Source organism: Labeo rohita, chromosome 9 (assembly GCF_022985175.1).
Source record: "Labeo rohita strain BAU-BD-2019 chromosome 9, IGBB_LRoh.1.0, whole genome shotgun sequence".
In the NCBI taxonomy this organism is placed as follows: Eukaryota; Metazoa; Chordata; class Actinopteri; order Cypriniformes; family Cyprinidae; genus Labeo; species Labeo rohita.
The window spans coordinates 12,959,370-12,986,607 of NC_066877.1; the positions used below are offsets into that span (position 1 = coordinate 12,959,370).

The 27,238-nt window shown below is 34.4% G+C and overlaps 1 protein-coding gene across 1 annotated transcript in view; it reads right to left on the reverse strand.

The window, feature by feature from the left end:
* Positions 1–27,238, reverse strand: part of dars1 (aspartyl-tRNA synthetase 1) — a 49,647-nt gene that overhangs the window by 11,177 nt on the left and 11,232 nt on the right. Inside the window, exons 5-10 of the mRNA XM_051119370.1 lie at positions 27,011–27,103; positions 19,253–19,355; positions 12,147–12,249; positions 11,576–11,656; positions 8,942–9,001; positions 906–1,017 (exon numbers count right to left, since the gene is read on the reverse strand). Coding sequence (XP_050975327.1) covers positions 906–1,017; positions 8,942–9,001; positions 11,576–11,656; positions 12,147–12,249; positions 19,253–19,355; positions 27,011–27,103 — 552 coding nt within the window. The remainder of the gene's footprint in view (positions 1–905; positions 1,018–8,941; positions 9,002–11,575; positions 11,657–12,146; positions 12,250–19,252; positions 19,356–27,010; positions 27,104–27,238) is intronic.

The following is a 27,238-nucleotide window of genomic DNA, read 5'->3' on the forward strand; positions in this document are numbered from 1 at the left end:
TATTATGCAGCACAGCTGTTTCCAACATTGATAATAAATTAGCATATCAGAATGATTTCTGAAGGTTCACGTGACACTGAAGACTGGAGTAATGATGTTGAAAATTCAGATTTGATCACAGAAATAAACTGTATTTTAAAGTATATTAAAATTAAAACTGTTATTTTAAATTGCAAAAATATTTTAGATTTTTTTCTGCATTTTTGATCAAATCAATGCAACTTTGACGAGACTTCTTTAAAAAAAAAACAAAAAAAAAAACATTAAAAAATCTTTTTGAACTGCAGTGAACCTCCAAATGAAATGGATTATCGGATTACAGACTACCAATTATGAGTTCACAGTCAACTTTAAGAAAGGAGGGGGTTTAAACCGCCTGATTGGAGAAGTCTGCCGTTTCACCTGAAGATTAAGTTAAGATATTTTAATTATTTAGAAAAAAAAGAAACATTCACAGATGAACTGTGACATACAAAAGACATTTAACAGCCATAATGTGGCATACTCCTACAAAACTGATATTTAGCCCTGCCTTTATATCAGTGGAAATGTTTCAGAGGTGGATACAATGTTGCTAAGACAATGAAAACAGATCATGATGACAACCAGTAAATTCTGTGAGAACCAATTTGTAAATGAATTGCACAGCGGCTCATAAGAAAGATCAAACTTGCTGATAACAGCTACATTTCTCTCGGTTCCTCACATGCTTGTAATACAGTTGTATGGACTACTTATATTGTGCTATTATTTGTGCTTGTTGTTTTTCACTGAAAACAAAACAACTTTGAGTTTTGATATATAAGTAAATAACTAGTGGACTATTCCTTTGACAGTTCTCCAAAGGTATGCAGAGAGATATGTGAACAAAAGGAGAGTTGAAGTGCACTTGGAGATGGCCGTACCAGAGATGATTTTGGGGGTCTGGATCTCCACGAAGCCCTTGTTGATAAGCGTGTCTCTGAAGAGCTGACATACACCAGACTGCAGCCTGAAGATGGCCTGGCTGGTTGTGGTCTGTGAGGGAAGATGCATGGGTTAGTAAACAAGTTATGTAACCTGTTTTTTTTTGGTGTGCCAGCGTGTCAACACTTCTGTTTCCATGCAGTGTAACACTTCGAAACCTCTACTTTTCATTTTCCACTGTGAAGGTTTTTTTAAGTACCTCTGTTGAGGTTCTGGAGAAAACATAATGCTAGATCTCAAAAGACCTCTTTTTATTATGTTCTAATAAAATCTCTCTGGCAACGAAATATATTCCGGTCATTTTTGTCAGAGATACAAATAAATTAGGTCCTCTTCACAGGACCAAAGGGACAGAGTACTTGCAAAATCAATCTTCCGCAACAATCAAACCTTCTGAATCCTCTGGTCTTGAACAAAAAAGCTTTCTCAGCCTGAATTTCCCATGAATCAGATGACTCCCTGATGACCCGTGATACGGGGCACGTTTCCTCTTTCTTCATGGCTTACAAAGAGCTAGCATAAATCCTAGAGAAACAATCAGCTTCTATATCAATATTTCAAGGATCTTGTTTATTTGTATAGGACAGACTCACTTTTGCAGACATGAATTCATTGTGATAGAACAACATTAAGAGTTCTGTGGAGATTTAAGATAATTAGATCTGCTCTGGTTCCATGTTTGTAGTTTTATAACCTCATTATAAACCTCTTAAACTTCTTAAGAGGGATTTTAGACTTGTAAATAACAATTATGCTATTTCAAAACCTAGTGAGCTTTCTAGTGTACTTCCTATATAGGCAGCCACCTTTCATTATTCTACTGAAATATGACTCATTTGATAAACAGCAACTCTGCAGATCTATAACACGTATGTGCGTGAACAGGACTGATATCAAAACAGCGGTTTTGCCTGATTTGAGATGAAGAGGCTTAATTTATGTCAGATTTTATTGCTGCTTTTACATCTAATATTCAAAAACAGTTTTAGACTTTCTGGTCTTCAAGCAGATAAGAGCTGTACTTACTGTAAAAGAGTGTTAATCAAGATAGCTACCGAGTGAACTGACTTTGGTTTGGACTTAACTTAGGAAATACTAAAAATACAAAGCAGACATAAAGCTAGGAAGATAACTAACAAATTGTAGTCCTTTACTGATTCCAAATTACATGACAGAAATCGTAATTAGTAACATAATCCATTACATTACACATTTTAGGTAATATAACAGACTACTTTTAGATTACTTTTAAACTAACTTGTTTATCACATTGATTTAAATAGGATAATCTTGAATACAGAGTAAGAAAACATATTCCATTTGTTTTTATTTAAACATGGAGTGCATTAAACATTACATTATCAAGTTTTCCCAAACTGGGGTTTAGGATGGAACTCCAAGGTTCGAAAGGCTGACAGTTAATCAAATCATAAAACTTTAAAACTAAAATAAGGCTCAATCAATTAAGTTAAACGCTTATTAAAAAAAAATCAAATATTCTATTTGTTTACTGCCAGTTTACAACTATTGTGTAAATTATATGTAATCATGTAATCAATAAAAAAACTGTAGTCTGATTCAGAGTATTTTAAAATGTAATTTAATCTAATTAGTAGTACTTAAGTACTTAATTTTTATTATCTGATTTGGTAACCCAGATTACATGCAAGTAGTTACTACCCAACTCTGCACACAGATAAAGGGTAAAATAATATGTGTAATCATGTAATCAATAAAAAGTAACTGTCTGTAGTCTGATTCAGAGTATTTTAAAATGTAATTTAATTAGTGCTGTGCAACGATTAACTGTGATTAATCACATCCAAAATAAAAGTTTTTGTTTATATATGTGTGTACTGTATATAGTTATTATGTATATATAAAAGACACCCACATATATATTTTTTTAAAATATTTATTATATATATATATATTTATTATATATCTATATATACACACACACACACACTATATTGCCAAAAGTATTCGCTCACCTGCCTTGACTCGCAAATGAACTTAAGTGACACCCCATTCCTAATCCATAGGGTTCAATATGACATCGGTCCACCCTTTGCAGCTATAACAGCTTCATCTCTTCTGGGAAGGCTGTCCACAAAGTTTAGGAGTGCATTTATGGGAATTTTTGACCATTCTTCCAGAAGCGCATTTGTGAGGTCACACACTGATGTTGGACGAGAAGGCCTGGCTCTCAGTCTCCGCTCTAATTCAACCCAAAGGTGTTCTATCAGGTTGAGGTCAGGACTCTGTGTGGGCCAGTCAAGTTCATCCACACCAGACTCTGTCATCCATGTCTTTATGGACCTTGCTTTGTGCACTGGTGCACAGTCACGTTGGAAGAGGAAGGGGCCAGCTCCAAACTGTTCCCACAAAGTTGGGAGCATGGAATTGTCCTAAATGTCTTGGTATGCTGAAGCATTCAGAGTTCCTTTCAATGGAACTAAGGGGCCAAGCCCAGCTCCTGAAAAACAACCCCACACCATATTCCCCCCTCCACCAAACTTTACACTTGGCACAATGTGCCAGACAAGTACCGTTCTCCTGGCAACCGCCAAACCCAGACTCGTCCATCAGATTGCCAGATGGAGAAGCGCGATTCGTCACTCCAGAGAATGCGTCTCCACTGCTCTAGAGTCCAGTGGCGGTGTGCTTTACTGCATCCAACGCTTTGCATTGCACTTGGTGATGTATAGTTTGGATGCAGCTGCTCGGCCATTGAAACCCATTCCATGAAGCTCTCTGCGCACTGTTCTTGAGCTAATCTGAAGGCCACATGAAGTTTGGAGGTGTTTCGCGATTGACTCTGCAGAAAGTTGGCGACCTCTTCGCACTATGTGCCTCAGCATCCGCTGATCCCGCTCCGTCAGTTTACATGGCCTACCACTTCGTGGCTGAGTTGCTGTCGTTCCTAAACGCTTCCACGTTCTTATAATACAGCTGACAGTTGACTGTGGAATATTTAGGAGCGAGGAAATTTCACGACTGGACTTGTTGCACAGGTGGCATCTTATCACAGTTCCACGCTGAAATTCACTGAGCTCCTGAGAGCGACCCATTCTTTCACAAATATTTGTAAAAACAGTCTGCATGCCTAGGTGCTTGATTTTATACACCTGTGGCCATGGAAGTGATTGGAACACCTGATTCTGATTATTTGGATGGGTAAGGGAATACTTTTGGCAATATAGTGTGTGTGCATATATATATATATATATATATATATATATATACATATATATATATATACATATATATACATACATATATATATTATATGATAAATATACACAGTACACACAGATATATTATGTACACAAACTTTTAGTTTGGATGTGATTAATTGCTGCCCGGCACTAAATTAGACCTAATTAGTAGTACTTAAATACTTAATTTTTAATCTAATTTGGTAATCCAGATTGCATGTAATCAGTTACTACCCAAATGGATATTTTATCTATCTAAACATAGATAATGGGTAAAACAGGTCATTATTAATTACAACTATTATGACTATTATCAGTTTTCGGTACTGAAAAATAAGTACACAGTAAGTTTGGGGTCAGTAAGATTTTTCATTAAGGCTGCATTTATGTGATCAAAAATAAAAAAAATCAGTAAAAAAACAGATTCATCAGATAAAAAAAAAACAGTAATATAGTGACAAATTGTTACAATTTAAAATAACTTTTCAGTTAAAAAATATAGATTTTAAAATATAATTTATTCCTGCGATGCAACACTGAATTTTCAGCGGCCATTAATTCAGTCTTCAGTGTCACACGATCCTTCAGAAATTATTCTAATATGCTGACTTGATGCAATGTTGAAAACAACTGTGCTGCTTAATATTTTTTATTTAAACCCTGAGACTTTTTGGAAATGTGATTCCAAAATGTAAAAGAAAATCTTTTTTTTTTTTTCCTTTATTGTCATTTTTTGTCAGCCCCCTTGCTGAATAAAAGTACTAAGCAAACTTACTGACCCAAATTTTTAAACGGTAGTATATATTTACTACAGATTTTTCTAGAGATGCACGATATTGGATTTTTTCCGATATCCGATATGCCGATATTTTTTCATCTCATTTTGGCCGATACCGATACCGATATAAATCATTTTGTTTGGAAAGTTAGTTTTTAACAATAACTTATTTGTTAGGATTAAATAAATAGTAATGAGTGGTTTACATTCAATCCCTTCTTTTTCATCAGTAGGCTAGCATTATTTATGATCTGAATTTTGTGAATTAAGTTCACTTTTGCTATGTTATAAGCCGAACTTCGGATGCTTTCACTTTCGAATTGACAATCTGAATACAACATTTCAAAACGAAAACAGAAAAGTAGAACTAAACTGGGGTGCGTTTCCCAAAAGCATGGTTAGCTAACTATGGTGGTTAGGTCCACTGAACTCTATTGGTAACGACGGAACTTGCAACCATAGTTGGTTTTGGGAAACGCACCCCTGGGTGACTGTGAGGGTGCTTTGCGGGACATGAACAGGACATAATTCATTGCTACAACTTCTTAATTCGTTCCTACGATTTATTAATTTATTAATTTGTAAAATAAGGGAACGAATTAATATGTAGTATTAACGAATTGTTAATTTATTTCCACTAAATATTTTATTTCCCACTTTATCACAGTAAGAGATAGGAAAACATGGATTAAAAGTGAATGACAAAAAAATAAACCTAAGAAATTAAAGGGTGAGACGGCGAGGATTTGGGAAAATAAAAATATTATTAAGTTATGTCGCAATTCGTGACCAACTGGCAAAACAGTACACAGTTTTTTTTTTTGTTTTGTTTTTTTTTTTGCATAAGAATACCAACATGTTTACCTTCTCTGGTTTAACATCCTCCGTCCGCCATCGTTTCCAGAATAGTCACATCATTTTTGCCGTCACCACCTTGCTCGTGCTGACACTACAAATACAAACCAGGCTCTACACCCGAATCGCTCACAACGAAAACTACTCTTCGCGTGATCAGTGAAATCCTGAATATGCAATGGCTTTGTAACTCTGTAACTCTCGCTGTAAGGAGCAGACGCTTCAGCACTGCAGATCAGGCACTCGCACAAATGCAACCACGTCAAATTTTAACTTGCACATTTAAAAAATTCCAAAATGTGACAGTTTTGATCAGTCTAGAGCCCTGCAATACAAAGGCATTCAACATGGAAAGTAAGTAATAGAAATGTAGTCACCTAAGTTATGTTTAATTATAATTTCTAATAATTTTATACCGTGCCCTGCGCTTTGACAGGGCTGCAGGACACGAACAGGACATAATTATTTCCTACAACTTGTTAATTCGTTCCTACGATTAATTTGTAAAATAAGGCAACAAATTAAAAAGTCGTATTAACGAATTCTTCATTTATTGCCACGATATCTTTTATTTCCCGCAGTTTACCACCATAAAAGATACGACAACATGGATTAAAAGTAAATGACAAGAAAATAAACCTGCGAAATTAAAGGGTAAGACGGTGATGATTTGTGAAAAGAAACTATAAATATTATTAATTTTGTGGCAATTCGTGACCAACAGGGAAAACAGGACACATAGCCTCTTATGGCTTTAATAGGCCCGAACGGCATGAATCCAAAAGCATGGTCGCTACTAACATTTGCCTGCTAACCAATTATATAACTTATAAAGAATGCTTTGTATCTCACTTGTGTCATAATATTCACGAAAAATGTTTCATATGAGCAACAGTGTGTTTTGCCGTTGCACCGCCGGAGAAAGAGAATTCACTGACCACGCGCAGTAATTACTTTTTATTTTAAATGCACATCATGTGCAAACATAGCCATTGGGTTTCAAAATACAACAAAGAGCACCATAAAACCATTTAAAATGTATATTTAGCGATCTAGTGACTAGATATGAAACAGGCAACAGTAAATGATCCCAAATGGAACAACAGCGCTTTCTCCTATAGCCACTGCTGCCACTGCACGTGCTATTGCTACGCATCATTCTGTATGTGCGTTCTCAGTTTAAATGCAGCGATACAAAACAGTGAATCTACACCTCATTCAGTCAAAACTTTGCTTCAAGAATGAGCTACACTGCTGACATGATCTAATCGCTAGCACACCCTTAGCACATGTGAGTTAACATATTCATCTTATCGGCAAGACATATCGGCATAATTTTTCATATCGGGCCGATGCCGATATTTACATTTGAAGTCATTATCGGCCGATTCCGATATCAGTCCGATAATATCGTGCATCCCTAGATTTTTCTCATTTGCTTGTCACACTGCATTCTGGTATTACCCTTTTTGCAAAACTTTTTTTAGTGTTTAGTTATAAAAGGACATCTTAGATGGCAGCATAACTTTGCTGCTTTTGGAAACGTACACGTCTAGATAGACAGCTTTGGTTTAAATTGAGTTAAAATCATTAAATAGAGACTGCACTCACTAGCAGCAAACTTCTAGTGATAAAATATAGCTAAATACAACTAGAAAAGTTTAGACTTAACATAAACATGGAAAAAAGGTTATGGTTATGGACATGATTGGGAAGCATGCAGAAATTAAATGTTTTTTTAAATAACAGTTACTGTGTAATAATTTGACTTTAAAATAATGCAGTTAATGTAGTATCTACAGAACAAAAGGACAGTAAGTGACTAGTCTGTGAAGCTGAGTGGTTGAACAGTTAATATGCAAAGCTGTTATCAGCGGAGTGTGTAAACACACGTGTTTCAGTTGGCGTCCTCACACGTCTCTCGCTGAGGGCGTGTAGAAAGGACCTGCATGCATTACTCTAGTGCTCGCAAGGCAGCAGTGAAAACCGAAGAAGCGCAAAAAGCTGTTGTCCTGTGGTTTGACTCCCCCGCCTCACACTCTCAGATTTCTGCCTTCACTTTCTGGAAGTTCTCAAAAATGAGCCGCTTTCTCAGAGCACAGTGCGCTGTGGCAGTCCTACAGCGCTGCCAACTTTCAATCTCATTTGGAGTGTGAAAAAAAAAACGCAAGGTGTGTGCGTGTGTGACACGCAGGCCTTTCATTATGACAAAGCTAAGCCTGCTGCTGCTGGAAACTGTTTATTGCTTTGGTGTTCACTCAAAAGAAAGTGTGAAAGGCAGCCCAGGTCTGTTCACACAGACACATTGTCTCAGAAACAGATGTTAACACAAAGCACAAGCGGCCAATGGCAGCGCTTGAGTACCAAAACCACATCACGGTTTCATAAATCTGAACAATACACTCATTTGGGATTCTCCTTTATTTCAGAACCTTACCACTTTTTTCATGAAGCACAATATTGAGGAAGTCAGGGAGGACAGAGCAAGGATGTCTATACAGTAGAATGCTATCTGTTAGCATTTCCATTCTTCCAAACAGGTGTTTTTAACTTTATATGGTGCATCTGACTTGAAGCTGTGCATTCCATTTAGAAATCACATCCGAACTGAAGCTCATTTTTGTTTTGTTTATCCACAAGTATTCTTGTAGCTTCATAAAGTTACGGTTGAACCACTGATGTCATATGGACTATTTTAATGATGTCCTTACTACCTTTCTAAGCCTTGAATGCTGTCCTTGCATTGCTGTCTATGCAGGGTCAGAAAGCGCTCGGATTTCATTTTAAATATCTTAATCTGTGTTTTAAAGATAAACAAAGGTTTTACAAGTTTGGAACAACATGAGGGTGAGTAATTAATGACAGGATTTTCTTTTTGGGTGAACTGTCCCTTTAATGTTAATGTTTGCTGTTAAATTCAATAGAGCATCTAACCTGACTAGGGTCTATTATTGGCATTTACTTGGCTTGTGCCAGGCCAAACACCTGAAGTGTTCCGAGCCAATAACCTGAGATATAAATGTCATGTGACTATATGAGAGTGATAACCAACCAAATCCTGACCCTTCAGGACAGACAATTTATCTTAAATGAAATCAACGAGAGATGGATACAGGCTTACCCTCAGATCGATAACTCTGTTGTCCAGTCTGGTGTCCTGATTGACAGTGGCTCTTCCCTCCTGAAAGAAAAACAGAAAAGGTCATGATAAATCCGATTGGTCCAAAATCATGTAATTCCAAACCTACATGTTTTTTTTTTTTTCATTCTATCATGGCTTAATATTTTCTTTTCTGCCAGCAAAAGTACATTTACAAAAACAAAGTTTGCTACAAGCTGGAAATGATACAGGCATACACTACCAGTCAAAAGTTTTTGAACAGTGAGATTTTTAATGTCTCTTCTGCCCACCAAGCCTGCATTTATTTGATCCAAAACACAGCAATATTATGAAATATTTTTTTACTATTTAAAATAACTGCTTTCTATTTGAATATATTTTAAAATGTAATTTATTCCTGTGATCAGAGCTATATTTTCAGCATCATTACTCCAGTCTTCACTGTCACATAATCTTTCAGACGTCATTCTAATATGCTGATTTGCTGTTCAAGAAACATTAGTTCAGGATTCTTTGATGAATGAAGAGATCCAAAGATTAGTATTTATTTGAAATAAAAGCTTTTATAACATTATACACTATGCCAGTGGTTCTCAAAGTGTGGTATGAGTACTCACACTCGCTCTAGTGGTACACAGAGGAATCACTAAATTAAATATAAATTAATGTTAAAACACAAAAAAAATAATACTTGAGGAAAGTTTTTTTTTTTTTTTTTTACATTTAAGTACAGTACAGTTTTTATTTAACTTTTAGGTACGACACATTTGAATTGAATCATTATTAAAGTTTTTTTTATTTACCTGTTTGCAAGCACTGTGCAGTGGTAATATTCAAACTGCGTATTTACAATGTTCAAGTGGCTGGCAACAATAAATATTCTTATTAGGAATAAAACTGCTTTATTTTTTAACTGTGTAAAGCTGCAGCTGAATAGTTAGGCCTACTACGCTACTGTATATTAATGTTGGTCACTATGGTGGTACTTGGAGAGCCAAATATTTTCTGAGGTGGTACCTAGTATAAAAACTAATTTTTTTCAGCATAACTATAGAAATTATTACTTTTATTTAGCAAGGATAAAAAGTGATGATAAAGACATTTATAATGTTACAAAAAATTTATATTTTATATAAATGTTGTTCTTCTGAACTCTCTATTCATCAAAGAAACCTGAAAAAAATCTATTCAGCTGTTTTCAACATAGTATTAATAATAATACTATACTAAAAAAATCAGCTTTGAAATCATATATATATAATCATATATTACATTTTAAAGTATATTTAAATAGACTATTTAGTTTAAAATAACTATTTAGTTATTTTAAATAGTACAAATATTTCAAAATTGTACTGCTTGTGCTGTACTTTGAATCAAATAAATGCAGGCTTAGTGAGCAGAAAAGACTTCTTTAAAAACATTAAAAAAAAAACTTTTGACTGGTAGTGTCACACACCAGAGCCAATTCTTTTACAAAATTTCATACAAAATTAAAACTTGTGAGCACAAAACATTACACTGCTCTTTTCCATACAATGAAAATAACATTTACTTTGCCAGTTGCTTCATGCAGTATTTTACTTTTGTTTGTAAAAAAAAAAAAAAAAAAAAAAAAAAAAAAACTTGACATAAGCTAGTTTAAACCTAGAAACCTGGTGAAGTTGCAGACAACTACACCACAGTTCAAAAGTTTAAAGTATGGCATCAGCAAGACTTCTCTTTTTTTCTGTTAACCAAAGAATACTGAAGAAAATGTATCAGTTTTTACAAAATCATTAAGTGGCAGAACTGTTTTCAACAACGATAATGTTTCACCCAATCACCAAAATCAGCATATTAGTCTGATTTCTGAAGGATCATGTGACACTGAAGACTTGACTAACGGCTGCTGAAAATTCAGCTTTGTCATCGCAAGAATAAATGACATTTTGAAATATATTAAAAAAAGAAAACTTGTTTTAAAATGTTGTAATATTTCACATTACTGTTTTTACTGTATGTTTGGTTGAATAAAAGAAGCCTTGGTGATCAAAAAATATTTCAAGATTATAAAGGTGTTTCTCTTGCCCCAAGACCCCTGAGCACTAAAAGTTATGTTTCCTTCATAAAGCCTGTAGGAGCTAAAGACTGATCAACAGGCTGCTCATCCTCAAACCGTCCGATAAGACACAAGCGTAATGAGGCGGCAGATGCTCTGTCTGACTGACGTTGTGGAATCCCTGCAGAGAACACCTGGACAGCAACTGCAGCTGGTTTTGTCTTACTACATAAACACTGCACCACCATTAGCTGTCTGACGTCAAGAAAGACAGGCAGAGACAGAAGCCCTTGACAGTCATTTCTGTAGTGTGCAGTGTGTATACTGTGCAAAGTAATAAATGATGACAATTTTAATTTTTGGGGTAGTTCAGTGTATATACTGTGCAGTATGCTTGCATTCCATTCCTAACTGAAAAAACAAAAAAATAGAGAGAGAAAACACCCTCAACTCATCTTGTCTAACAGAACTTTAACTGTGGATTATCGTAACACTAAACTGAGGGATCTGTTTAACATTTTAGCTTTCATTGGTATTCCATTTAAATCTCATCACCCACAACATTTTAACTTTCTCACCCCTCAGTTTCTCACCTCGTCTCCTTCTCCCTCTGGCCTGACAGCATCTTCCAGCTGAAGGGGAAGTCTGGCCTCAGACTGGCTAATCACAAAGACCTGAGATAGTCACAGAAAAGGGAACAAGAGTTTAGGCTACGATTAGATACAAGACAAAATAAGTCTTTTAGCAGAATGTACAAGCTGCTCTTTTCCATACAATGAATGGTGAATTCAGTCATCCCTGGTTCCCTCCACTTTCACTGAATAAACTAAATCAGCTGTAAACGTTCTGCTAAACTGCTCCTTTTGTGCTTTATATAAGAATGAAACTCATTCAGGTTTAAAACAACATGAGGGTCAGAAAATAATGGCCACATATTTATTTTGGTGTGAATTACCGATGTTACTACAGGTGAATTGTACCAGTAAATAGGTTCTTGGTACTACTCATTGGTTATAGTACATTTAAGGGCAAAACAAATTCCACCGGTCTTCTTGCGAGGATAAATATATATCTTTTGTGAAATGTTTCAACTTTCTATATTTACAGAGAACATTCAGAGATGTTCTCTCAATCAAGTAATAGAGATGAATCTCAGATCTCTACCCTCTCCACATGGAGCTCCACATCCTGCTGGGAACAGCTCTCGATCTTCTGCTCCACCTTCTTCACCACAGCCTCCACATCAATGATGCTCTCCTTCGTGAGGCTGTAAACAGAAAAACACAGCATGAGGATGAGGGAAAAAAATGCATTTGGACAGTTGACATGACATCCTGAAAATCCAAAAATTATTTTAAAAATACATTTCAAAATTCCTGTATAAACATAATACATAATGTTTTAGAGACTTTCAGTTTCAGTTCATTCATAAATCATTATAATATGCTGATTTGGTACCAAAGAAACATTTTTTATTGTTTTCTATAATTAAAATGGTTGTTTTTGTGAAAACAGTTATACATCTTTCAGGATTCTTTGATGAATATAAAGTTCCAAACAACAGCATTTATTTGAAACAGATTTTTTAGTAACTATATGAAAGTCTTTACTGCCATTTCAGTTGCATTTGCGACTGAAAACAACTGCGACTACGAAAAAATATTTAGGAGCACCAGTGTTTCCACTGATATCTCATGAATCCTTTCATAAACAAAGTGTACAGAGAGTGTAAATAAGAGATTCATTGTGCAGTGTAGAGCTTTGTTGATTACAATGGAACTTCGTGAGATTGCGATGAACTTAGATGAGTGACAGCTTTTAATGATTTTTAAGGGAGTTTGTAAATAAGGTATTGATTTAATACAACTGTTAATTAAAAAAGAATAACATTAAGTGACTTACATTGTCTGACTATAACACTATTGCCTGATTTTGCTCCATTTCGTCATCAAAAATAGTGTGAAACAAAGTCACAACAGCGGTGTTTCATTTACGAATGAAAGTGAGTCAATGATTCAATTTCCCATTAATAAAGACACTTGTTTTATTCCTGAATGAATCAGCGATTTGAACGAATCAAATGAATGAATGATTCAGTAATTAAATCAGTGACTTGCCGCCACCTACTGGCAGTTTTAGTTTCATTTTTAAAGTATCTTTCCAGTTATTTAAATAATTTAATATTTCTATATTCAAAATTTATATTTAAAACAAATCTCAACATGATTTTTTAAATTAATTGCACGTATGCCACCTCTGACCCTCATTAAACATATGAAAAAGCCACTTTTGTGTTCTTCTGTGCAACCTCTACAGTACAAATTATGTTGTTTTAATTAGAAATTTTAAAAAGCTCATAAAATTTTGATTTTTTAAAATTTGACATGAATGATGATATCTAACAAAGTTAGAAAAACACCATTACAAAGGTAATTCCCTTTAATTCACTTTAAGGAGTCAAAAAAAAAAAATCACCTTGTAATGAGAAGGCTAATTTGTGATTATTAATTAGAAGACGATTATTAATTAGAAGGTGCTCCTAAAATTTTGACTGTGCTCCTAAATTCTTAAAGTGCTCCTAAAAAGAAAAATAAACATAGAGCCCAAGACCTCCGTTCAGAACACAAATTAAAATATTTTTGATAAAATCCGAGAGCTTTCTGACCCTCCACAGACAGCAACGCAATGTGGTAAGGACATTGTTAAAATAGTCCATTTGACATCAGTGGTTCAACCGTAATTTGTGCACTTTTGTGCTCAAAGAATTATTTTAATGATGTCCTTACTACCTTTATGGGCCTTGAACATGGTAGTTGTGTTGCTGTCTATGGAGGGTCATAAAGCTTTTGGATGTCATTAAAAACATCTTAATTTGTGTTCCAAAGATGAACGAAAATCTTACGGGTTTAGAATGACATGACGGTGATTAGTTAATGACAATTTTCATTTCTGGGTGAACTATTCCTAACGTGCCCTTACTAAGTATTCATTTCTTTAAAGGGGTCATCGGGTGCCCATTTCCCACAAGTTGATATGATTCTTTAGGGTCTTAATGAAAAGTCTATAATATACTTTGGTTAAAAATTCTCAATGGTTTTCTAAAACAACACCCTTTTTACCTTGTCCAAATCAGCTCAGCAAAAATCAACCCATGAGGGGTTGTTCCTTTAAATGCAAATGAGCTCTGCTCGCCCCTCCCCTCTCTTCTCTCTGCTGCTCTGAGAGATTAACTTTAGCCACATTTAGTGCGTTTAGCCGCAAAACTTGCTTACTAGCATGTTATTAGGACAGGTGATTGCAAAGATTCATAAAAAAAAACCTTATACTCACTTCTGCTGTAGGTCAAGGTGGATCTCGAATGATTTGCGCGAACATAGACGGATATATGTAGATCGAGAGGTGCATTCCCTTCACAAACAAATGTCTTCAGCAGCTCAGATGTCGGGAGTAAATGACGACCACTACGTTCATTATTACATCCAGCAACACAACACCTCAATCGCTCAATTCTTGTCTAACGTACATCCCTGCTCTGGCATCAAAACATGGAGGTTGGACTGTTACAGCTAATCTGAGATAAGACGCTCATGTCAATCAACTATCGTGGGAGCGGCCTCTGGCACCACAGGCTTCTGAGAATGGCTCGATTTGAAAAAGGGGATATTATTTTTACAAATTAATTAAAAACCACCGCATGGATTTTTATCGTTATAGGGTAGATTTGTACATACACTGCCAACACACATTGATGTTCAAACAACATGTAAAAGTGAATTTTGCATCCAATGACCCCTTCAAAAATAATAATATCATCTTACTGACCCTAAACTTTTAAAACAGAGGTGTACTCAAAATACTTCTAAAATTAATTAGTCACACCACAAAAATATATTTGTGAACAGATTTGCTTCACCAGCTGAAAAGAAACTGCAACTGAAAATGTGATAATGATCTGAAGCAAAACGGTTTCACTATAGAACAAAATTTAGGTGTTTTTTTTTTTAACAGCTTCCAGAATAGCACACTTGAAACAGAAACTGCACACCAACTTCATGGAAACTCAAGAGATTATATTGTTAGGCAACAGTATCTTTGCAATTCAACTTTGTTTCAAACGACCTCTATCACGTGGCATATGCAGTTCTGCTTTTACAATTTAAACAAACAGATTGCTGTTGTGAAGACAAACCACATTGCTTTCACCCTGGTGAAACACTTACGCTCCAGTGTGTTTTTTAAACGTTTTCGTCACAAATTTGAAAGGTCATGGGATTCTCACCTTCAAAAATGCTGCAAAACTATCAGCAGTAATGAGAAAAGTTCACCTAAAACTTCACTTAAAAACCAGTCATTTACTTAACCTCAGTTTTCAGTGGGACACAAAATTAGTAACTTTTGATGAACATGTGACCGTGGACCACAAAACCAGTCATAAGTAGCACGGGTATATTTGTAGCAATAGCCAACAATACATTGTATGGGACCAAAACTATTGTTTTTTCTTTTACGACTAAAATCATTAGGATATTAATTAAAGATCATGTTCCATGGAGATATTTTGTAAATTTCCTACCGTAAATATATAAAAACTTCATTTTTGATTAGTAATATGCATTACTAGGAACTTTATTTGGACAAATTTAAATTAGATTTTCTCAATATTCAGATTTTTTTTGCACCCTCAGATTCCAGGTTTTCAAATAGTTGTATCTCAACCAAAATTTGTCCTATCCTAACAAACCGAACATCAACAGAAAACTTATTTATTTAGCTTTCAGATGATGTATAAATCTCAATTTCAAAAAATGTACCCTTATGACTGGTTTTGCGGTCCAGGGTCACATTTGTCAAAAAAATAAATAAAGCCAATTAGGTTTGGAACGACATGAGGGTGAGTAACTGATGACAGAATTTCATGTTGGATGACCTACTCCTTTTAGTGAAACAATATTAGATTGGCAAGACTAAGCCACGTCGCCTCTCTAAGGTCAAACGTTAAGATGACGGCCAACCGTCTGCTTGACAAACAGACGGCACAAATTGAGATTGCAACCTTCAGCTCCAGTCATTACAAAAGAGTAATGAGAGACCATAGAGAGAGAGAATGAGATGCGCCAGTCCCTGCCAGCTGCTGCTCAGAGAGCGGCCACATCGCTCTGGGATCAGTTCTGCTCACACGGCCCTCTCTAACAATCTCCATGCAGACGCTGCTCTTCATAAGTCCTGATTAAGTCTGGTTACTGAACACTAAGCCGCCCACGATGGGCTCTGCATTAGTGCTTGTGAATTAAAAGGATGCTGGCCTGAAGGGAGAGGTGGATATAAAGAGAGGATTATACAGGGAGCATGTTTGACCTGCCCTCTGATCGTGCACATACGCTTTATTACACATCAGCTGATTTCCAACAAGCTTCAGTGATCAAGACTGCACATCCACTGACCCACTGACCATCAGCTAGGGGGAGCTGTGCTCACTCTAACGTCTATAACGCCGCTGTAGAGGTTTGAGGTGGCAAGGCACACCTGGCAAGACACTTTAATCAGGGTCTGAATCTATCCTATGCACTGCTTAATAACCTTATTATGAACGAACATGAACAGGGTGTGAAGTGGTGTAAACAAACATGTAAAATTACTGTGGACATCGGCAGTGAGTGACTTTATAGCTCAGTTTGGATCCGTATGAGATCAAATATAAATATTCAAATATAATATCTTTGAAGTCTTTGCCGCGGGAGGTTTAATTATACTGTGACTCTACCATGGTAAAAGGATGTGAAATTAACCCTTAAACATGGTAAAACTCACTATTATGTAGCTTTGGTAATTGCTTTTTGAAAACTGGCTATGGCAATATGACAAAAAACAGCAACATTAAATTAATATTTAGAATAAATAAATGTTTCTGCCAAATAATATAAAATATAACAACATAATATAAAAATTCTGTTTTTTTTTCCTTTGAACACAGGTTATCTAAACAGATTTTTTCATGATCTGTCAAAAACAATACATTATTGCAGAAACAATAAATAATGGACAATATAATGTAAAAATTATTATTATTTTTTTTTTTTTTTTTTAACACGTTATCCAAATCGATTTTTTTCACGATTTGCCAAAATAAATAAATAAATAAATAAATAAATGCAGAAACAATGAGCAATTATTTCTGCCAAATAATAGAAAATATAACTTCAAAATTCAGGGGATTTTTTTCTTTGAACACAGGCCATCTAAACAGATTGTTTCAAGATCTGTCAAAACTAAATTAATTAATTTATTTATTTATTTATTAAAAATGAATAATTGCAGAAACAATAAACAATTGTTTAAAATATATAAAATATAACACATTTTTCTTTGAACACAGGTCATCTAAACAGATTTTTTTTCATGATCTGTCAAAAATAAATAAATAAACAAATAAATTAATAAATAAATGCAGAAACAAACAACTGTTTCTGCCAAATATTATAAAATAAAACAATCTAATATAAAAAATTTTGTATTTTTTTCTCTTTTTTTCAAGATCTGTCAAAAACAATAAATAATTGCAGAAACAATAAATAATTGAAATAAAAATCTGTATTTTTTCTTTGAACACAGATATATTAATAAATATATTATAAATAATAAAACAAATATATTACAATTATATAATAAATAATAATATAAATAAATAATCAAAAAATATTTCTGCCAAAAAAAATATATAACAATATAAAAATTCTTGTTTAAAACATATAAAACAACACATTTTTATTTAAACAGGTCATCTAAACAGATCTTAGATTCAAAATATGGATTTCATAATGAGTTTTTAAACACATTTTCATCTTTACCCTGTGATATTCAAACTGAGAGGCTGAATGTTACAGTGATTTTACCATGAGTTAATTATAATAAAACTCACAGTAATGCATGAGTTTGTTGCTTTTAAAAAATGACAGCAATTCCAATATGATAAAAAAAACAACATACGATAGATACATAAATATATATTCTGTCAAAGATTATACACTAATATACGATCCAGTAAATAAAAATTGTGTGTATATATATAAAAAAATAAAAAACTACAACACAGCTCACCCAATCAAATTTTCAAGTAAGAACTATTCTATAACAGGTTTTAATCTTCATCCTGAAATATTCATGCCTGCAATTTTTTAAAAAAAGCCTGAATACTGAATCATATTTGTAGGGAATGTGTGCTTTGAGGTGGACATGGGCAATGCACTACCTAGAGTAATGCAGCTAACACAGGTGTGCATTATTTTAAAATATGCCACATCATTATTTTAGGTAATTCGGGAACTGTAGAATAGGTATAGCTCATTTTTTGATTATGTAGAACAAGCTGGGTGTGTTAAACATCCTCTAACTGAAACTCTGTAACTTAACTGTTATGTTACTCCACTAACATTTACACCATACAACAAGAGGAAGTTTCTCTGCAGAATGCATAATCTGAGTGATCTGTGAGTGTAGGGAAGTGCTCGCTTAAGATTTCTGCTGAGGTGAAATCCTTCAGTTAGATAAGAAACAACAAAGTGCGCAGCTAACAAGCAGGACCATTTGAGTCAAGAACAATTACATTCAACTGCAAGCAATGAAAAACAAAATCAACAGCATAAAGGAACTCCCCAGACCACAACACCCTTCCTAATTCATGACTGATAATGTGAATAGAGTTTAGCCACCATTCAATGCTGCATGAGCAATCAGAGGATGTTAACACAGTAAACCAACAAACCCTCTGACCCTCTTAAAAAGAATGGAAAACAAAGTGAACAAGCCTCGTCTATCGTACAGTTACTATCTGATGAAACATTTCATGTGAGAAAGCAACAGAATGAATCATGCAAATGCTCAAAAATACACATTTCCATACATCCACACCGAATTGATAATGCGAAACAAAACCACACCTAACATGGCGCACGGTATGGAATGCAAGCTTTCGGTTTTGTATTTGAGAGTGAATGTTTGTCCTATTGCCCCACAATCCTCTACTTGACCCCAAACCCATAGCCATTCATTCAAACCGTACTTTTAAGTAGACATGTCTCTCTGATCTACTGTTTGTTGTTTTAAGGGGAATGACCCATTACGGTGTTGAGGGAAAGCTGTATCCGACTGCAAAAAGGGAGCTTTTGTTCTTAAGTGAAACTTTATCGATGCCACTTAACACGTTGAAACGGAATGAGCCGCCAGGACTTCACTTTTCCCACCATTGTTTGACAGGAAACGTGGCCTATACTCACTTAGCTGCAAACTTGACCATCTGCTTGCTCGCACGGTCTCCCACGGCGAGCAGGGCCTGCACGGTAAACTGCTGGTGACGCAGGACCAAGAAGCACTGTTTCCCTAGAGACAAAACAACCTGTCAGAACACATATCTCAGCATACCTTTAAAACCAGGGCGGGTACTTAATGCACAAGTCAAAGAGCCCACTAATATAACTTAATGTACACTACAGTTCAAAAGGTTGGGATTTGGATTAGTAAAAAAAAAAAAAAAAAAAATGTAGAAATTAACACTCAATTCAGTGAGGATGCATTAATGTGATCAAAGGTGACATGCTGAATCAGCATACTAGAATAATTTCTGAAGAGTCGTGACACTGACGGCTGGAGTAATGGCTGTCACACCACATTAAAGAGTGTGCGAAACACATTATTGTAAGACATGTCGTTTGCATTTCGCTATGAAACTGACAGAAACTGAAAGCTGAGACTTTGTTTTACATTTAAAGCACGAAAGCTTATTGCTTAATGGGTGGCTGGCTTGACTTTATTTTCAAAACATTTTGACTTTATTCTCGTAATTTTGACTTTTTTTTCTCAAAATACTTTGACTATTCTCGTATTGCTACGACTTTATTCTTGAAATTTTGACTTTTTCTCAAAATATTTCAACTTTATTATGGTTATTTTGACTTCATTGTTGTAATTTGGACTTTTATACTCAAAATATTTTGACTTTATTCTTGTAATTTTGAATTTATTCTTATATTGCTATGACTTTATTCTGGTGATTTTAACTTAAAGTCACAATATTTTGAGAATAATTTTCATAATTTCAACCTTATTCTCAGATAGCTGCGACTTTATTCTCAATTTTAAACTTTATTCTCAAAATATTTCAACTTTATTCTGGTGATTTCAAGTGATTTCAAAATATTTTGACTTTATTCTATATAGCTACAACTTTTTTTTCAAAATATTTCAACTTTATGGTTCTTTCGACTTTATTCTTGTAATTCCGACTTTTATTCTCAAAATATTTTGACTTTATTCTTGTAATTTTAAATTCATTGTCATATTGCTATGATTTTATTCTGGTGATTTTAACTTAAAGGCAAAATATTTTGAGAATAAAGTCAAAATTATGAGAATAAAGTCAACTTCATTCACGACTTCATTCTCAATTGTAAACTTTATTCTCAAAATATTTCAACTTTATTCTGGTGATTTCAAGTGATTTCAAAATATTTCAACTTTATTCTTGTAATTTCAACTTTATTCTCAAAATATTTTGACTTTATTCTGGTTATTTCGACTTTATTTTCAAAATATTTCAACTTTATTCTGGTGATATCTACTTTATTCTCAAAATATTTAAACTTCCATATAGCTACGACTTTATTCTCGTAATTTTGACTTTTTCTGGTTATTTCGACTTTATTTTCAAAATATTTCAACTTTATTCTGGTGATATCTACTTTATTCTCAAAATATTTAAACTTCCATATAGCTACGACTTTATTCTCGAAATTTTGACTTTTTTTCAAAATATTTTGACTTTATTCTGGTTATTTCAACTTTATTTTTGTAATTTCGACTTTTATTCTCAAAATATTTCAACTTTATTCTCATAATTTCGACCTTTTTCCTCATACAGCTACGACTTTATTTTCATAATTTTGACTTTTTTCTTAAAATACTTTGACCTTATTCTCGTATTGCTACGACTTCATACTTGACATTTCGACTTTATTTTCGTAATTTAGACTTTTTTTCTCAAAATATTCAGACTATTCTCATAATTTTGACATTATTCTCAAAATATTTCGACTTTATTCTCGTAATGTTAACTTTTCTCAAAATAATTCGATAATATATTTTCGTATTGCTACGACTTTATTCTTGTAATTTCAACTATATTCTCAAAATATTTATATTTTATTCTCGTAATTTTGACTTTTTTTTTCAAAAATATAACAACTTTAATCTTAGATTTTTGTATTTTTTTAACATGGCACTAAAACAGCATTGTAATACTGTAATAAATGCAGCCTTGGTGAGCATTTGAGACTTTTCAAACACATAAATCTTACACATTTTACGATCTCAAAATAGAATAGAACAGAATAGAATAGAATAAGCACTAGTTAGTACAGGATGGATTGTACTAGTTGTGAAGTCTAAGAACAATAAAAAGCACCATTAATAATACAATAATAATATTTCATAATAATAATGTGCCTACTAACCTATTCATACCAACAAATATATTACATTACGTTTAATGTTGTCTCTCTGATCCAACTCTTGTCAGAACAGTTAAATAAAAGCACTTTAACTGGCACCTATCAGCTATCAACAGACTGGACGTCTCTTTGAAAGACACAATCTGTGTAGTTTTGACTTGTCACCAAATTGCTAATCAGACACCTTGAGAGTGAACAAACTCCGATTTGTGTAAACCTGACACGCATCAGGTCAAGATCAGAGACCACCCAGACTCTTTGAAGTTCCCCTCAGTGTTCAGAGGCTGACAGACAGACAGCTGAGTGGTAGTTAAAAAAACCCTTCATCCCAGAGCAAATCAGGATGTTGTTGTGCTGAAGGACATCCTTCAGCCCAGAGCACACTGACAGAATGAAGGAAGCTGGAGGTTAAAAGATCCTTGACATGGAAGTTGTCGTGAAAGGAAACTTTGGTGGTATAGCCATAATACATGGTTTATTCATTACTGCACTCTTAAACCAGACATGTACGTGCACTCCCTTCAGACCTGGATTGTGTGGGACAGACAAGGGAAGCCACAAAGTTTCATTTAAGCTGAGGATTCAACCAAACAGTTTCTATTGACGTCATTTGCTATTAATAAAACATAGCCGCAAGAGGTGTTTGTCAAGTCTTTAGTGAAAATGGCCACTATTTTCACCAGCATTGTAAATCATCCAGATAAAAATTTGGCATAGATAAGGCATGTTGTGGGCACCCATATCCCTCATATCCCTCATCACCTCCATTAACCACAGGTATGGAAAATTACAGGACTGTAAAGCTGGAAAAAATGTTTTACATTTCATTTCAACACAAATTTAAAAATTAAGTCGTTATTTTTGTTTTCTTTGTGCACAAAAAGTGCACAAACCATGTGAACCACTTATGTCACATGGATTATTTTATCGATGTCCTAACTACCTTTCTGGGCCCTGAACGTGCCAGTTGCGTTGCTGTCTATGCAGGGTCAGAAAGCTCTCAGATTTCTTGAGAAGTATCTTAATGTGTGTTCCGAAGATAAATCTGTAAGGCCTTACAGGTTTGGAAAGACATGAGGGAATTTTTATTTTTGGATGAACTGTCCCTTTAAGTCCAGTTATCGCCTCAAATATACATATATTTCACATTTTTAATCCAATTTAGAGTAAAAACACTTCAACTTTTAGTGGTCTGATCAAACAACAAGTCCAGCATGGTAACAGCTGTAACTCTCAATGTGAAAAGACATTTTGTAAACAGGGTTCGTACAAATAATGTAAAATGAAACTGCAGGACTTTCAGGGACTTTTCAAGCACTGCTTTTTTTTTTTTTTTCAAGGACTTCAATCAGAGATCTCATGTCTTTTTCATTTTTTTTTTTTTTTTTTTTAAGAGAAATTGATAAATAAAAACATACGGATAAAAAAAAAAAAAAAAAAAAAAAGGGCAAAATAAAGTGAAGCATGCATACGCAAAGTATTAATATTATAGTAAAACCATGGTTAATTTTCTTAAGGGATTTGTGTTTGTGTATACTACCTTTTTTCTTTGTTTTGTTTTTATAACTGTACTGTCTTAATAGTTTGATGTTTCTACCGTTTAAGAAAAAAAAATACCAAAAAAGAAAAATTCACGAAATCGCTCCAAAATCCTAATATGAAACAAATGAGTCAAGAATCTGCACCAAAGTCCCAATCTGAATCAAAAGAATTGTGATCCGTGCTCCAAAGTTCTGATCTAAAGCAAAAGATTCATGAACCCGCTCCAAAGTTCTGACCTAAATCAAACGACTAGCGATCTGAATAATGATTTGCGAACCATCATTTCAGATTAGGACTCGGAGCGCGGATCACGAATCATTTGACTTACGTTGCTTATCATTTGATTTGAATGATTCAATTTGAATCATTCAATTCGTGAAATGATTCACGATACCTTTCCGATCTAAATCAAATGATTTGCGATACGTGAAGTTCCGATCTAAATCAAATGATTCGCGGTACACGATTTGAAGTCCCGATCTGAAACAAATGATTTGCGATACGCAATCCAATTGGAGCGCTTCGAAACAGTGAATCATTTTGCAACGCAATGGTTTCATGGTTTCAAAAACTTTCAAAAAGCTACTTTTCACTCATCACTACATGCTTTTTAAAGTCATTAGAAGCGATGTTGAAATTCGAAAATTTGATCTGGTTTTGCTAGTGAATTGTTTGAAATTAATGATCAAAATTCAAGCATAAAAGACTCAATTGATTTGGTTCATTTGTTGCGCTTTTCACAACAGCTTGTACGAACCCTGTGCGTGGAAAAACTTTGCATGGAGAAATATTTCAAGAAATTATTTGATTCCTAGATCCCTATTGAAATTACTGCATTTCACCCTGCAGAACTTTACTGTAAAGGTGAATGCGACCGCACCCACTTCTCTTTTGTATAATAATGATAATTATATTTACATTTAAGCCTTTGGCAGACTTTTATTTTAATCTAAATTAGTGTTTCTCAACGGAGGCAGCACCGCCCCCCCAGGGGGTGTTCGGAGAGCATGGGGGGGTTGCTGGAAGCAATATTTTTGAAAGGTGTGCGCTGAGCTGTTCTTGGGGGGCGTTTGGTTAAGACAGTGCTTCCCAAACTGGGGGGCGCGACCCCTAGGGGGGGACGCGGAGTTATGATAAGTGGGGCGCGGCAAGGCTAGTGTACAGCCGATTTTTATAGAAATTCAAAAGAGATAAACGGCCGAAAATATTTGCCGCACAGTCCGGCAGCATTCAGTGCACACCACTCAATGTGTGATGCTCCGCTCAGTATTCCGCTCTATGAATGTGCGTTCCTTCGAGTTGATCATGGCCCATATGAATGCTCCACTGGTGTACTGCTTATGCTCAATGGATAATACAAATTATCTTGCTTATACGAAATTTCATCATATTTTATTACCTCAAGACGACTCGCAGAACCCGCTGCAGCTGTCTGTTATCAGTTGTAGCGTTTTTTGTCGTAAAATAACAGACCACTAGATGGTGAAAGAGATAGCGGAAATGAGAATTGCCATTAGCCGAGTAAAATGATGAATGAATGACCCATAGTAGTTCTGCTCTAAGCATGGACAAGTTTTTGAAAAGACAACAAGTGCCAGGTAAACTTAAAGTAGATGATGTACTTCAAAGATCGCAACTACAACAAAGAGAAGAAAATATGAGAAAATCTGTTTAAAAAACAATGAATGCTGTTACAAAGTGCAAAAAAATAGTACATAGTAAAGCTGCATGCTTTACTTTTAATGTTTCTACTCTAAAAGTGGCTCGTTCCTTGTTTAGTTTTTTTTTTTTTTTTCCTGTAAATTGTCACACACTGAATTTTAATTATTATGTTTCAAATAAATCCTTCTGAAGTTGTGTTTATGTTTATGTGTAAATGTGGGGTGGGGCTTGATTTTTTTTATTCTGCAAAAGGGGGGCCCAGCAGAAAAAGTTTGGGAACCACTGGGTTAAGACGAGATTAGACCAAAGATGTATGTGCTGAACCTTGCAAAATAAAATGCCATCTCTACACTGGATGCATCGAGGCATCAATCTAGATTTTTAAAGTCCAGTCAAATCAAATACGTGATTCAATGACATATTAAAAAAAAATAAATAAATAAAATTATGTGTGGGATAATGTGGGCTGTTATATTTGGGTTAAAATGCATGCTTTTAAAATAGGCCTATATATTCTAAATAAAATATAGCCTATAATATACACTACCATAAAAAAAAAAAAAAAAAAAAAAAAAAAAAAAAAAAGGTCAGTAAGATTTGTTAATGGATAAAAAGGGTTGCATGTGTTTGTTTAAAAAATACAGTAAATCTACCATTTGGGAAAAAAAAAAAAACATTCTATTCAAACATATTCTAAAATGTGTTTTCCTCTGATGCTAAGCGTCTTTACTCCAGCTTTCAGTGTCACTTGATCTTTCAGAAATCATGTGGACTATAACAAATATATAAATCAGGACAGCACTAAAATAGTAACTATTTTGAAAATGAGGAGCATATTTTTCCCATCTTTCTACAACCCCAATTCCAGAAAAGTTGGGACGTTTTGTGAAATGCCATAAAACCAAGAATATTTAATTTTTTCTCCTTAATCTTTATTTAACTGACTGAAGTACAAAGAAAAAAAAACCCAATGTTTTCACTGGCCAACTTAATTTTATTTTGTTAATATAAACACATTTTGAACCATGATCCAGCTTTGCTTGCAAAGGCTGAGAAGCTCCTTTTACACCCAAACATGATACCCTCACCTATTACCAATTCACCTTCTTGCTGTGAACTGTTTCAAAGCAGTTTATTTGGTTATTCTATAACCTTTTCACTTTTATTTGCCTCTGTTGCAGCTTTTTGGAGTGTGTTGCAAACCTCAAAATAAAAAATTGTTTATATTTACAAAATACATTTGAATAAATACTTTACAAGTTGGTGAGAGAAAACTTTGGAAATCTTTTCTTTGTACTTTTATCAGTTAAATAAAAGTTAAATAGAATTAACAAATCACAGATTTTATAATTTTACAAAACGTCCCAACTTTTCTAGAAATAGGATCGTACTAAGTTTTCTTTAAAGTATTTGTAAGCAAACTTTGAAATATTCTCACAAAATGTATGAAATATAGTAAAGTATGGTTTACATTTCTTCCATTTTCACCAAAATAACCATGTCCACTATGCCAGAAAAAAAGGGAAATTAATATACTCTCAAAAAACAGAGTATTTTCTAAAACTAAGAGATAAATATGATTATTTTTCAATGAGAGCTAATTGAAAACATCCAAACATATCACAGCAGTAAAAAGGACGTTCAAGAGTTCCAAGAATGGAAGAACAAACTAAAATCTCTTCTGTAAAAACGTCCATGTGGGTATGTTCTAAAAAAGATTTTTTTTTATTTAGTCATTTTAAATTTGGGGCAACAAGGTATATCAGCAACAACACTGAAGCTGTAGCAATGATAATCACCAACATGCTTAAAAACTCTTATTTAATCTATATATTACATTATTTTAAAACAATTTACTGTTTTTTTAGCAGTTCAATGCATCCTTGAATTAAATGAATTACTGTAAATATACTAACAGTATACAAATATACTAATACTAAAAATAATCAACTTTAATATTCAGTGAGGATTATTAGACTATGTTTTATTTGATGGGGGCGTTGAGATAATGGCTAGGGGGACACTGGCCCAAAAAAAGGTTGAGAACCACTGATCTAAATCAACTTACATTGCATTTTTAAGGTATACAGTTTTATCAGTTCTTACATTCCCTTAAAATCAAACTCATGACCTTTGTGTAGAACCCATGATGTACCTTTTGAGCTAAAGAAACTGTAATTTTAGTGTTTATGAATGCAATAAAACAGCCAGCATATCAAATAAGAAACCCTTGAGCTTTGGTAAGAGCAGCTACCACGTGTTGAAATGAATTGAGCAACACCTCCAGCAGCAGATGAGCTTGTGTAATAGTGAGGAGGCGTTTACCTTTAGCTCTGCTGGTGTGAATTCTGGCGCGCACCCAGATCTGCTGCTCTGCCTTCTCGGGTGTCAGGTCCTGGACACGCACCAACGCCCTGTCTGCCTCAATCCAGGAGAGAGAGAAAGAGTGAGTCTCAGAGAAAAGACATCAAAGACGACAGGCCTCCCCCCTTGTACACAGATCCCCACAAAGACATTCACTCAGATTACAAAGACACCGGGAGGAGGGCTAAT